This window comes from Convolutriloba macropyga, chromosome 11 (genome assembly GCF_964194025.1).
Source record: "Convolutriloba macropyga chromosome 11, txConMacr16.3, whole genome shotgun sequence".
Classification (NCBI taxonomy): Eukaryota; Metazoa; Xenacoelomorpha; order Acoela; family Convolutidae; genus Convolutriloba; species Convolutriloba macropyga.
Genome location: NC_134478.1, coordinates 47,153,341 through 47,167,785, shown reverse-complemented (window position 1 = coordinate 47,167,785; position 14,445 = coordinate 47,153,341). Strand labels below are relative to the sequence as shown.

General features: G+C 37.2%; 1 protein-coding gene across 2 annotated transcripts; it reads left to right on the top strand.

Annotated features, from left to right (window-relative positions):
- Positions 1-3,878: 3,878 nt before the first annotated feature.
- On the top strand, positions 3,879-14,341 carry LOC142349248 (uncharacterized). 2 transcript variants are annotated; one of them, XM_075400683.1, is made up of 8 exons: positions 3,880-4,870; positions 4,962-5,447; positions 5,992-7,360; positions 7,930-8,119; positions 8,497-8,734; positions 9,097-9,157; positions 9,486-9,585; positions 14,033-14,341. In XM_075400683.1, the coding sequence occupies exons 1-8, from the start codon at positions 4,675-4,677 to the stop codon at positions 14,096-14,098; spliced, it is 2,706 nt and encodes a 901-aa protein (XP_075256798.1). In that variant the 5' UTR covers positions 3,880-4,674; the 3' UTR covers positions 14,099-14,341. The 2 variants fall into 2 exon arrangements, 1 of the variants encoding a protein (XP_075256798.1); XR_012760810.1 differs by lacking the exon at positions 9,097-9,157 and having other exon boundaries at positions 3,879-4,870.
- Positions 14,342-14,445: the final 104 nt, after the last annotated feature.

The window sequence follows — 14,445 nt, the reverse complement described above, 5'->3', positions numbered from 1 at the left end:
ATTCTAAAAATGAAAAAATTATCTCTTTAATCTTAAAGATAGTTCCTGGAATTGTTTAAATTATGGTCTTAGACAAATGCAAATACACGTTCATTTTATTCTTTAACAATTTGTGAAACAGTTTAAACCTGGCGATGAAGGTAATGTTCGAAAACGCTTTTTTAGTGATGCCTTAAATTTATATAGAAAATCTAGAAGGCAGCTTCCTATTCGAATACCACACTTCAGGCAAAAATAACTGGGCTGCTTTCCTTAACGCACACGCCAAATCAAGCCTGAAGAAATCAGTAGAAATGTACAAATATCGTGAGTTGTTTAAGTGCCTCAAGTATGAGCAACGAATACTTGGCGTCGAGAAAAGTTTTTTTTGTTCCGCTTGTGTTTCCTTTATGGGGGGCGCAGGAGCGTCCGCAACGCGCACTATAAAAACAACTAGCTAAAAAATGCTGAAAAGACGAGCATTACTCAGAGGCATTACAGACGCACGGGAATAAATTTTGCTCTCCTGCAAAGCAAAATCATATTTCTCAGAGGGTGTCGCGTTTCAAAACGGGCGACTGACATTGATAATTCAAGCAGTGCCGTAGTGCTGGAGGAAGACTAGATTCATAACAAATTAGCTTACGCAGAAATTCAATTCTCATGACGCAGCTCTAAAGAGTTATATTGAGTTTTCTTTAAAAATATATACGATATAGTGATTTCTAAATAATTCTGATATTTAAAACAAAACTTTTCGAACTTAAAGTTCATCGTCATGTTAAAACAGTTTCAAATTATAAAAGAATAAAATGAATAAGTATTTATATTTGCCTGAGATCATAATTACACGTTCATTTTATTCCTTAAAAATTTGTGAAACAGTTCAATTCTGGGCATAACATACTGACGCATGGGAATAAGTTTTGCTCTCCTTCACAGCAAAATCGTATTCCTCTGAGGGTGTCGCGTTTCAAAACGGGCGACTGACATTGATGATTCAAGCAGTGCCGTAGTGCTGGGGGAAGACTAGATTCATGACAAATTAGCGTACGCAGAAAATCAATTCTGATGACGCAGCTCTAAAGAGCTATATTGAGTTTTCTTTAAAAATATATACGATGTAGTAATTTCTAAATATTTCTTATATTTAAAACAAACCTTTTCGAACTTAACGTTCATCGTCGTGTTAAAACTGTTTCAAAATTATTAAAGAATAAAAATGAATAAGTATTTAATTTTGTCTGGGACCACAATTACAGGTTCATTTTATTCCTTAAAAATTTGTTAGACAGTTTAATTCTGGCGATGAACGTAAAGTGCGAAAAAATTTGTGTTAGTGAGCCCTTATTATTTTATAGAAAATCTAGAAGGCAGCTTCCTATTCGAATACAACACATCAGGCAAAATTGACTGGGCTGATTTCTTGAACCCATTTGCCAAATCAAATCTGAAGAAATCAGTAAAAGCGTACAAATATCGTGAGTCATTTAAGTGCCTCAAGTATGAGCAACGAATACTTGGCGACCAGAAAAGTATTTTTGTTCCGCTTGTGTTTCCTGCATGGGGGGCGCAGGATCGTCCGCAACGCGCACTATAAAACATCTAGCTAAACAATGCTGAAAAGACGAGCATTACTCAGAGGCAATAACATACAGACGCACGGGAATAAGTTTTGCTCTCCTGCACAGCAAAATCTTATGCCTCAGAGGTTGTCGTGTTTCGAAACGGGCGACTGACATTGATTATTCAAGCAGTTGTTGTTGTTGTTGTTGTTGGGGATTTACAGTTTTCACTGAGTGGATTTTCGTCCCTGTCGTTGTCTTAGAAAATTGTCCTATTATTTCTGCAGATCTGACAGTCACAGCATAGATGCCAGCTACAGATGTTATTTTCGTCGAATCGCTTGTTTACAAACTTCCGCATGAAATTTAAAACTCGATTTTTAAGGCCTTTTTTTGTATTAAATTCAATGTATTTTTCTATTCGATTTGCTAGTCTGCATGTACGGAAAAGGAAATCATTTCTAGCCTTTTCAGTTCTGGTTTTCGGGAGCTTTAATAATTCATTTGTTCTCCCTTTTTCTGAATTTTGTCTCAGCATTGGTAAAAAGCTATCGTCTTCTGTCAATTTCGATAAATGTAGAATGTCATTTAGTTGCATGAACATTGGTAGTGGTAGTATGTTAAGAAGACTCAGTTGATTTGGATACGGCATAACTTTTTGTCCAAGGATCCATTTGACTACTTTCATTTGAAATGTTTCAAGCTGTTGTAGCTCACCTCGGTTCGGATTTGTGCATGCAGAGCCATGTAAGAGTACTGGCAAAATTAGTGAATTGTAGAGTCCGAGCTTGATCTGTTGTCTTACGTGAAGAACTATGTTTCGTCGAAGTAGGTAGAGTACTTTGTTCGCTTCTTTCAGTCGTTCTTCGATGTGTGTCTTCCACGTCAGGTCATGGGAAACATAGATGCCGAGATCTTTGATGGTTTTGGATGACTCTATTCTAGTGCCCATAAGCTCGTAATTTTGTGTTTGACCTCTTATGCTCAGCTTTGCACATTTGTCCATGGCTTATTTTATTTTATTTTCGTTTACTCACTGTTCAATACCATTGAGATCGTTTTGAACTTGCCAAAACGTTTTCTTCACTGCAAGAATTTTTAGGTCATCCGCGAAGATAAATGGGTCAGAAAAAACTAACACATCAGGTAGGTCATTGGTGAATATGCAAAACAGGAGTGGTCCAAGAAGAGAACCTTGGGGTACCCCACTTGTTACGCAACTTCAGTGCCGTAGAGCTGGGGAAGACTAGATTCATAACAAATTAGCGTACGCAGAAATTCAATTTTCATGACGCAGCACTAAAGAGCTATAGTGAGTTGTCTTTAAAAATATATACGATATAGTGATTTCTAAATAATTCTGATATTTAAAACAAATTTTTCGAACTTAAAGTTCATTGTCATGTTAAAACTGTTGCAAAATTATAAAAGAAAAAAATGAATAAGTATTTACATTTGTCTGAGACATAATTACATTTGTCCGTTCATTTTATTCCTTAAAAATTTGTGAAACAGTTCAATTCTGGCCATAACATTCAGACGCATGGGAATAAATTTTGCTCTACTGCGCAGCGCTATCATATGCCTCAGAGGTTGTCGTATTTCAAAACGGGCGACTGTCGATGATAATTCAAGCAGTGCCGTAGTGCTGGAGGGGAGACTAGATTTATAACAACTTAGCTTATATAGAAATTCAATTCTCATGACGCAGCACTAAAGAGCTATAGTGAGTTGTCTTTAAAAATATATACGATGTAGAGATTTCTGAATATTTTTGATACCTAAAACAAACCTTTTCGAATTTAACGTCCATCGTCATGTTAAAATTGTTTCAAAATTGTTTAAAAATAAAATGAATATGTATTTACATTTGTCTGAGACCACAATTTAATCATTTCTCGGATTTATCTCAAGAAATTAAATCGAAATTTTCATTTATACAGTTTTTAGCGTACTCACCAATTGGTATATGAGATAAAATGTGTTATCAATTTCCTTCAAAACATTCATATTTCGGATTTTTCGATTTGGTTTTGTTTTTTTTTTCTAGGGTAATTCTGAATTTGCCCTGAGTATCCCTATTGTGGAGGTTTTGCAAGATTCGTTGTGCCAATATCAGCATAATTTTTGCCCTATTTTTTTCCCAATTTAAAATTGATTTGCTGTTGCTGATGTATATAGCTCCTATGGTCACGAGTTTCTCTACTGTGCGACGGGCATGCAGAATTTTCCATTCAATGTCATTCGAGGAGCCTCTACATTCAACAAGACGGTGACGCACCTGTGGATCCTTCTTTTGATGTTGTGATATACTAGTGGTAACATGCCGGCTTGTCTGCCCAACATAGATTGATCCGCATCCATTACATTTTATCTCATATACCACCTAGTGAATAGGCTAAATATTGTATAAATGAAAAAATTTTCGCTTTAATCTTTAAGATAGTGCCTAGAGTTGTTTAAATTGTGGTCTCAGACAAATGCAATTACACATTCATTTTATTCCTTTAACATGGCGATGAAAGTAAAGTTCCAAAACGTTTGTTTTAGTGATGCCTTAAGTTTATATAGAAAATCTAGAAGGCAGCCTCCTATTCCAATACAACACTTCAGGCAAAAAGTGACTGGGCTGCTTTCCATGCGGCACTTGATATAAGAACGAACTTGACTGCCTATTTTTAAATTATCCTTCGTTTTTTTAAGAATTGAGTTGGGACAAGTTATAGAGGCGTGCTTGTAATGGGTGTCATTTCATCAATGAAGTACAAGCAAGACACTAGTAGGTCCTAAGTTTCGCCGATATCATTTGAAAACTTCAATATTTGGACACCAATACATATTTAGAACTGTCATTGCGTCGGTTTTGTTAAAACTTCATGTCAATTAATTATGTAGAGTTAATTATGTAGAGGCCATGTACAGTTAATTATTTATCATTGTAATTAATTTGAAAAAACATTAAATTAGTTATTTAAAGAACTTGACCTTACATAAGTGAAAGTGAGGCTTAAAGTTTTATGCACAATTTTCTATGCACCTCGTGAAGATTTAGAATATAATTCATATTAAATGATTTCCATGACATCTTGCTTTTCAATTAATTTTGGGGCCTTTAAAATTCTTTCCAAAAATGTTCTTTCAACTCTTTTTCAAGGAAGCCTTAATGTTAAATCTCTTCGGTTGCTTTCTTTTCAGTAATATGTCTGTCGGTGATGGGAATAAATTTGAAAAAGCGTTGAATGAGTTGGCTGAACGAATTGTTGAGTCAGCTCTAAGCGAAGCATCGTTAGTGATCCCTAAATTTTCACCTGTATCGTCCAATTCAGGTAAGCAGCGAGTTAAAATGGAGGAATTTTTACTTTCACCGTTCTCATTTTGTGAAAAATAAACATTTGTAACACTATTCCTGCTGTTCAGACTCCATGGCGCATAACAACGAAATCATCAGTTCAAACAGCAAAGATTTTTCCCTTAGCAAACGAACAGGAGGTACAATTGATGTGTCAGAACTCGAACATACCGTTGACTCTCTAAACAAAAAAGTTCAGGAACTGCTTCTGCAAAGTCAACAAAGTTCTCATAATTATAGATCGTATTATTCGATTTCAAAAGATAACTTATCTGGACAGAAAAGTGACGAAGAGTTAACTGACTCTGCTAGAAAAACAAAAGAACTGGTATCCCACGTGTCAGGTGTAATTGACAAAATTGCTGACAGACCATCCACTGCATTGAGTACAGACAAGCAAGATAAACAACTAGACAGAACTATCGAAGAAGCTGAGTACGAGGAATTAGCATCTAGAGTGCAACAAATTTTTGAAAGGGAGAATTCAAGGATTTTGGATTCGTCTTTCAACATTGGGGATGGGCCACTTGCCAATAGTTCTTATTTCACGAAAGGTTAGTTACATCTGAAAAACGTTTTAAAATATTCCGAAGAGAAGGGTGTTGTTGATGAAGGGAGGTTGTTAGTTTGTTAGTTTGACGCGTCTACTCTCGTCATAAGTTTTTTTGTTTTCAACAGTTGTCTATCTATTGTTGGATCTTTTCCGTTCGTCAAAACCCACCCCCCCCCCCAATTACAGAGCACGTGTCATTACATGTTAAATCATCATGTAAAATATTGCACGTGCTTCTGGGGGGTGCAAATAATATGACCCACTGAGCTGGGGGGGCACAAACGGAAAAGATACTATTGTTTTACATTTTTCTCAGCCGATGTTTGTAATAATTTCATTTTATTGATAGATTTGAAAAGTACGAAATGCTGTATGAAGACGAAGCGCCGGGAGGGCCCGGGCCAGCCAATATTCACCCAGTGTTAGGGAGGGATATTTCTTAATTTAGTTTTGTTTTGAAATGTTCTGAATCAATAATACAAATTTAATGTTTTTAAAGGTTGATATAAGCGGATTTAATAAGAGGAAGTAAAATATGCTTTTAGGTGGTCCTGATGGCTCGTTTTGCTGGACAGATGAACTTCTTAAATCATCCTCACACATACAAGATGACGTTGTCACTCAAACTGTCACGACAGTTGAAAGTACACATACGGGATCAATTGACGCTGAAACTCCTCGAAATCTTCCCAACGAATCTATCGGGTCTTGGACCCCACGAAGACATCTAGTTGACGAACCACACACTTCGGGTGTTTACGGATCTAAAAATACCGAATCTGTGCACAAAAGCATAATTCATGATCAAACTACTACAACTTATCAACATGATTATTCATTAAATGATACAACTGCTTTTATCACGGAAAGTGTGGATACAACTATGCACATGCCTAGCAAAAGCCTTAACGATACTTCATATTTCAACGGAAGTGTTATGAGTGTAGTTACGGAGAGTTGTAATTCATCTTTCTTTCGTGATATGAACGATAGCCTCTATTCACCAGAACGCGATTTAAGACGAGCCGATTTGCGAAGGTCGCCCTCGAGAAAGCGTGAAAAGATCAGACAAAGTCGTGAAGACTTATCACAAGGCTTTGACATAGACCTTGCCGAAAATTCAGAGCCAAATGTCTTGTCATCTAAACCACTTAGCCATTTTTACCCATCATCAAGAAATTTGGTTGAAAAGACGAGGAGAGAATTGAATAGCGAAATGGAATCTTTGAATCCAAAGCTTGCTCAATTATGGTCAAAATTTCCAAAAGCAACGAAAGGTGAAAATCGAACTGGCAAAACGCCAAATCCAAAATCTTCTCGAGATGAAATTGATTGCTTTTCCCAACTAATATGTAATCCAGTTCAGTATTTTGCCAGGCAGTGGTTAGAAAGCGTCCATGAAGCAGCGAATTTGTCAATTGTCCCTGAAAGTGATTTCGATTCGACTTCGCAAAGTCCAAACTGGCCTCCAAGTAACAAAGGTTTGACGGACTCAAAGTCTTGGAAATCAAGAAAGGCTTTAGCCGAAGAACAAGCACGAGCTCGGGCAAACAAAATGAATGAAGTTCAGCAAGTTACGTCATCAGTTCTGAGCCGCAGATTGCCCGACTTTGAAGATAAGGAATCGAGAAATGAAGTCCGCTTTGACACCAAAAATGATGCTCTTAAGTTTGATTTCCAGCAAAGTAAAGAGCAGAAAAGTCAGAAATCGAGAGTGAAATTGAAAGCAGGTATTGCTGACAATGGCGGTGAGGATGAAAATGATGAAGTGTTAGTATGTGAGTCGAAGCGCACAGTTTCGGTCCAGACCCCAAGAGAGTTACTGCTGAATTATCAATTAGATAACGTCAATGGACGAGGAAAAGATGATTGCTATAGAAATGCCCTGCAAGCTAACGAAAACGTGAGAGCACGGTAAGAGCCTGTTCGAAATTAATAGAAAAAAAAGACATTTATGTCAGGTTTACGATATTAATGTGCTCCTGTATATGTTCTCTTGTTAATCTGTGGAACCCAGTTTACAAAATGCACATTAGTTCAGTACTTATCAAGATGACGATTGCTGATGTGCTGTTTAAATTTTTGACAAGAGACAACTTTCTTCCATATGCTTTTTTTTACATCGCCTCTGATGTTTTTTGAAGTTGAGGTGTTTTAGGTTTTTCATTTAGACTACTGTTTCACGGTGTCATCAATTGGAACTCTTGTTGGTCTTTTTCAAAAGTTTCTTGAAAAATGCACTCTGTTTATTGTAACCATATCTGCATTAATTGGGAAAATCCACTTGTGTAGAATTTTTGGACCTTCCCCCCAATCATATATAAAGCATATAATATTAGCGCTCTGCAACGCCTGTTTTGAGACACACAGTACTTTATTAATGAAACACTCAATTTCCTATGATAAGCCATAAGCCCCTTTATTGAAGGTTTGGGGTTCTGAATAGAATGAATAGATCGCTATTTTTATCGGGATGTTTTTAGATCTGAAGTAAATCAGCCACACATCCGGAATGCGAAGGAAAACAAGAGCGAGGAGTATACTTCACTGACATGGTTCCACTCTTTGAGTGACAAGGAAAACCAGGGCGACGCAGATGAAGATCATCGAATTAGATTGGCCGCGAAGAAAGAAGATAGTGCCCCGCGTGGTGCTTCGGCGCTGACGTTACAGGTATGCAGCTTAAAGCATAGAATTCCGATGCAACCTATGAAATTTCACATTTTGTGCCGATGAAACTTTACAACAATTGAGTTCGAAAAATTGTGTTCAACAAAATGAGTTCGAAAAATTGTGTTGTGTAGTAAGCAGATAAAAAGATGGACTATTCTTGTCACAAATTGAAAAAAAATTAAGGATCTTTTACCGCGCTTGGTGGTTGCGAATAATATACACCCACTAAGCTCTAGGACGTTAACAGAAAAGATTTAGTTTTAAAATTGACTTAGGTTGAGATTCCATACCAAAATGGTCTGTGATCCACCCCAGTTGTGAGTGCATTTAACACTTAAGTAACAATACCATTAAAGATCCCTCAGTGGATTTTTCAGGACGCTTTTCTGCTGAACAAAGCGGACGTGGTGAGGAAATCTCGCGAGAGACAGAGAATGATCTCAATTCGAACCGCGGAACGTCAAATGCAAGAGATCTATGTCCATAAGAGAGCCAACTACAACATCTCCACACGTGGTCATCACGGATTGCCGTTCAAAAGGCCAAATGTGAAAGTGGTCGACGCTGTTCAAGCCCAAAACGCACCCAGATGGGCATCAGTTGTACCCGTTAGAGGTGGGTTGCTTTAATAAATGTGAGCAATAGCCTATCTTTTGATCTAACCCCCCTGCAGTATTTGATCTCAGACCCCCAAATTAAAATTTGTGTTATATAGCATGTTTAAAAAATGACGATGTCCTATGATGTCACGGTATGCATAAAAGATTTATGATCACTAAACATGAGGGGAGGAACATTATGTCACAGTCATCGTAAAATTTTCACATACAAACCAATAATAAAATTGGAAATTAGGCCCAAAAATGTAGTTAATATTGAAATTGATGATTAATTGCAAAAGAAATCAGTAAAGACAAGACATTTGGTGGTTAAGCAAATGTGATAGTTAAATCGGTAATGATTAGTAGGATTTTTAGATTGCAACAACGCCGGAAAGAAGCCAATAACACGGAGTGAAATGCGGCTCAGGACTGAACGGTGGGTTATTGATTTTCACGTCGTTTTTAATCAGTTTTAAAGAAATAAATGTATCCATATGAGTCACAAGCTTCTACTTAGTTATAAACCATTCGCTTGCGCTTTCGTATGGATTGGAATGCGCTTGAGTTCTGCATGTCGGTATAAGAATGAAAACCAATTAGGAAACCGATTAAAAGGATAAAGCAAAAGTCAACGTTTTTTTAGAAAAATATGGAAACAGCATCAAAAAATGAGTAAATTTATTCTGAAATCTAATACCAGTATACGCTTGTTATTTTTAACTTTTAAGGAGAAGAAATCTTACCTTACTTTTCGTTCTTTCCAGATTGTATCAGAGTCTTCCGGAGGTGAAGGAGAGAGATCGTGTGAATAAACAGAGAGGTCAAATACAGAGTAACCGCATCATGCTGGATTCCTATAAGGCCGTTAGTGTTACATTGCTCTCGAACAAATTGTGAATCATTTATTTTAGTCGTGTGCCTGTACAAAGTTTTGCTCGACAGTTCTTGACTTTTCGAGTGATACCATGTACTTGACCCTTTAAGTTTTGTGTGTTCGAAGTTGCTGGCGGTAGTTTACTACTCAAAGTTAATTTTAAAAATTCATTGACTTTAAATGTTTACAGTAGTCCATAGTAACCGCGGAAAACGTGAGTTGAAGCCCCTTACTGAATATACCCCCTAGAATCAATAGCCCTCCCTTAAACCACGCCGTCCTTTCGTACACCTCCCCTCCCTGCCGACATCAGAAAATTACTGTAGAAGCCAGTTCTGGAGCAAATTGTAAATGTGTGTCCGTGCAAATTTTTAGTTTGATGCTTTTCCGCTTTTGTTTAATTGCTCGCGAACGAAGTTTGAAGCAATCATTGTAACCGTGTTGGTCTCTCTTTATGCAAAATGTTTGCTTGACGATTTTTGCGCTTTTCTAGAAAATTCTGTGACTTCTCAGGTGACTTTTTCACGCTTCACTGCTTCATTTTGAATTTTTAATTGCTCTCAAACGAAGTTTGTTGCAATTATATTAGTCTTGACGGTCTTTTTTAATGCGATTTTTCGCTTGACCGATTTTTCGTCTGACGCTTTTGACTTTTCGTCCTCATAAGACGGGATAAACAGGTAGCGCCCAGCGGGCATTAAGTGCTCTTAGAGCCTTTCAGCTCTGTTTCAGCTCAAACTGTTTTGGAGACTTATGCCTATGGCGTGAAGAGAGGTTCTTAGAGATTGAAGACACCCCCACCCCCACTGTTGACCCCACCCCCCCGCCCCACTATTCCCCCACACCCTCCCACCTCGCTGTTGCCCCCCACACCACTGTTGCCCACTCACCCCCCTTGTCTCCCTCCCCGTCAGCCCCCCCCCCCCCCTCGATTGCTAAAAACACGCAGTTTTGTACTAATTTTTACAATTTTTTTCAATTTTAGCTTATTCTTGGCAAAACGTGCAAATTTTTTTTTCGACATTTATTTTTAATTGCTCTTGAACGCAGTTCATAGCAATTATTGTAAACGTGTGTATTTTGTATTTTGTACGCTTGAAAATTTTGCGCTTTTCTTGAACATTCTTTGACTTCTCAAGTGACTTTCACGCTTTCGTTCATCATTTTAGAGTGATCTCTAGTCCTCCGAAGTAAAGCTTTTTGCTAATATAAAGTCGGTTGCAGCATAGGAAAATTGAGTGAATCGTAGCGCAGTGGTTTGTGCGTGTGGCCATGGATCGGGAGGTCAGTTGTTCGTATCCCAGTGGGGTCGAGGTTTTTTGCACCCATAAAGAAAAATTGATCTATACTAAAGATCATGAATTAAATTGCCTCGCCTGCCGTTCAAGAGCAATTCTTCCGACATTTGTCGGTTTGTTTCATTATTCACGTTTTTCCAGTCGCAGGTTCCAGAAAACGTCCTTAGGGGTTTGATAATAAGGTACTGAAAATATTTTATTTGCCATGGAATAGCTTTCATTTTAATATAACAAATTTTTGATAAAACTTGCATTTTTTCAATTTTTTTTGAAAATTTTTGTTGGTTTTTAGATTTCTTCGGCCTGAAGAGCCAAAGAGCTTCCTCTAGGGTTGATTATAGGTTACTGAATAATTTCTAAATGTAATCGAATGTTTTCAAGATTTCAACACCACGATTTTTAAAATTAGTTTTTACAAAACTTGCCTTTTTTTAAAAATTTTTTTTGACATTTATTGTCATTAATCAGGTTTTTCAGCCTAACAGAAAATCTGTGTAATGGTTTGATAATAAGTTAGTGGAAAATGTTTTTCGGCCATGGATTGGTTTTCACCTTTCATTGATCGCAAATTTTAGCAGTTTTTCTTTGCTTGCAATTTTTTTTTTAAAAATTTGTCATTATTTAGGTTTCTGCCGACTCAGGAGCCACGTAACCTCCTCATAGGTTACTGCATAGCTTCTAGATGGAATGGAATAGTTTTCAGATTTTAATAACAGTTTTTAAAAATATTTGCAATTTTTTCAAGTTTTTGTATCTCTTTGAATTTTTTTAAATCATTTCTTCCGGCACCAGGGCCCTAGGGTCCTCCTCCAAGTTTTTGCTGTCTCGTATTTTCTAGAGTTAATGGAATAGTTATCAATATTTTAATGGCTCCAGCTTGAGCAATTTTTTGTTAAAATTTCAAATTTTTGGAAATTGTTTCAAGTTTATGGATCTTTGAGCAAGTGAAACTATTGAAAGCTTGAAATAGGAATGCTAGATGGTCTCTTGAGACAATGAAATGGTTTTGAAGATTTTAATATCTTGAATTTGAGCAAGATTTTGTTAACATTTGCAATTGTTTTCAAAGGTTTTGAATATCCGAAATCTGGAAGCTTTTCTTTTAAATTCTGCAATTTTTTTTTGCAAATTTTTAAAATATCAGTTTTTTTGTTTGATTCATTTACTAACAAGGCTAGAAAACAAGGCTAGAGTCGATTCAAGCTTGAGCTAGCCTCACTAAACCGTGGCTAGCTACTGCTGAAGCCAACCGCTCGGTGGTCGTTTGAGTGCAATTCGCCTGACGTTAGTCGGTTATGATTTCAATTGCTCTCATGCTGAAATAAGATGTTGCTGATATAAAAGTGTGTTAGCTGTTTAGTACCAGCTCCGTTATGGCCCAGTTGTTAAGATGTCTGACTGCTATCCTGCTCGCGGTTCGAACAGCTAGCCGGTCTAAGTTTTTGCACCCAAAAAATCTCTGGATTGAACTTATCACACTTCAGCTCTTCATTTTGGAGTAATCTAAGTTGCTCTCGCCATGAAATCAAGTTCGTTGGTAAAAACTGGTTTGGAAATCAAAGCCTTTGTAGCGGAGTGGTTAAGATGTCAGGCTACCAAACTGGAGGTCAGGGTCCGAATCCCAGTGGGGAAGTTTTTTGCACCCATAGAACTATTTCTAAGCTGCGCCCACTCTAGTTACCCCCGTCATTTGTTCCAGTGCAGTTCATCCGATGTTAGTCGCTTAATATTTAAACATTGTGATAATCTATTGCAATGATATCAAAAATTCCCCTCACAGTTCAATGTCTGCCGACCGAATTTTAGAAAAAGCAAAAAAAACTTTGTGATGGCACAAATATATAGCAGTGCTGTTTGATATCACATATGCGGGCTAATCGAAATCTCTATTTGATGGGCATATTTTTGCGCTTGGATGTGCTTGGGTGGAGCTGGTACTAAATTGCCCTCGAATGAAGATTAAAGCAATTATGTTAGTCTTGTGTCCTTGTTTTGGTTGACCATTGTTGTTATGTTTTTGCTCGCTCCTGTTATGTTTTTTGCTTGCCTTATCTATAACCGAAGGCAAACCATCGACTATTGATGGAGCGCAATTTGTCCAGCTTTTTGGAAGCCTTCATAATTACATTTTTAATTGCTCTCGGACGAAGTTTGAAGCAATTATCGCAAACGTGTCTTTTTTACGCAATGTTTTTGCTTGAACAATTTTTGTAGAACAACCTTTCGATTTAAATTGAGTGACTTTTTCGTGCTTGTACTTTTTGATTTGTTGGAGTGATTTGAATTGCGCTCATTCAGAAATTAAGTGTTGCTAAAATAGAAACGATTGTGAGTGGAGAGCAAACATTGCCGTGTAGCGTATGGGTATAGGCATTCGACTCTCATGCGAGAGGTGGTTGGTTCGAATCCCTCCGAAGTCATTTCAAGTATCAAAATTGGCGAGAAGAACTTAATTAATGGTATTAGGAGACTGCTTCAATGGGTCTGATTATCCTATCTCGGCTTTTCCCCACCCCTAGATCGCTTCTCTGTCCCCTTTAAGCAGTGAGGCTACTAGACTCTCAAAAAGATAGTCACACCTAATGATAGCTGCACGCCAGTCGTTTGAGAGCAATTCGTCCTACATTGGTTGGTTATATTCTTTTTCTTGCTTCTTTTGGAATTTGATTTGATTCTTTGGAATTTTGAGTGATTTCGCTCCTCAGTTTTGTTATGGGCGGCAAAAATTAATTGTATGTCGGTTGCTTGTCTGTATGACGGTCAATTGAGCGACAGTTTCGTAACTGATAATTACATTTCACTGACATTTTAATTCAAGTTAAAATTCTCGCCTGCATTTTGTAAAATGCCAAATCTCTGCAGTGCCAGATTTTCTTATTTACAGTGCCAGATTTTATAACTGCGGGCTTTTTGAAGCTTGCTAACTTCGTGTATCAAGCGAGATTCATGGTAAGTTACTTCGATATTCTGTCGTACATCTGAAACCGCTGAGTAGTTCTAGACGAATGCATGATTTTCTAAGTGACTTCACCAGAGTAACTTAACCTAAAAACGAGATCGAACAAACCATATCAAATGTTGATTCTAGTGGCGTAGCAACCTGAGAGAAGGGGAGATATTCGAAATGTTTGTGTTTTAGAAGATGAAAGACCAACAGCGAGCAAAAACCACGAGATCAAAAACATTGGTTGTGAGACACTACTGACGGAACCTACGATTCTATTGAAAAAAATTTTGTGTTATTCTAAATTTGTGACTCAGTAAATTTGTGACTTAATACAAGTCTTCTAAAGTTATCAAAAGACATAAAGATAAAAACTTTTACGAAGGCCTTAGCCGTTTATAACAATTTTTGAAGTCTTGTAAAGTCTGTAAATATGTTTGTATATAGTTTTGTTTTGCAATCTGATCTCATTGTTTACACAACAAAAATAGAATTTCAGTTAAATGGTTCTTTCCAACAGCTGAGTTTCATCTGTGAAAAGTTTTTTAAATAGCAACGAAGAGAGAGTTCTGTCACAATAGCAACGAAGGGATGCTAATTATTGCGTT

Excerpts from the sequence above, each read along its gene's own strand:
- LOC142349248 (XM_075400683.1), top strand. The coding sequence starts at position 4,675 with ATGTTCTTTCAACTCTTTTTCAAGGAAGCCTTAATGTTAAATCTCTTC. Across the intron at positions 4,871-4,961 it reads ACCTGTATCGTCCAATTCAG|ACTCCATGGCGCATAACAAC; the intron begins GTAAGCAGCGAG and ends CCTGCTGTTCAG. Across the intron at positions 9,158-9,485 it reads ATGCGGCTCAGGACTGAACG|ATTGTATCAGAGTCTTCCGG; the intron begins GTGGGTTATTGA and ends CGTTCTTTCCAG.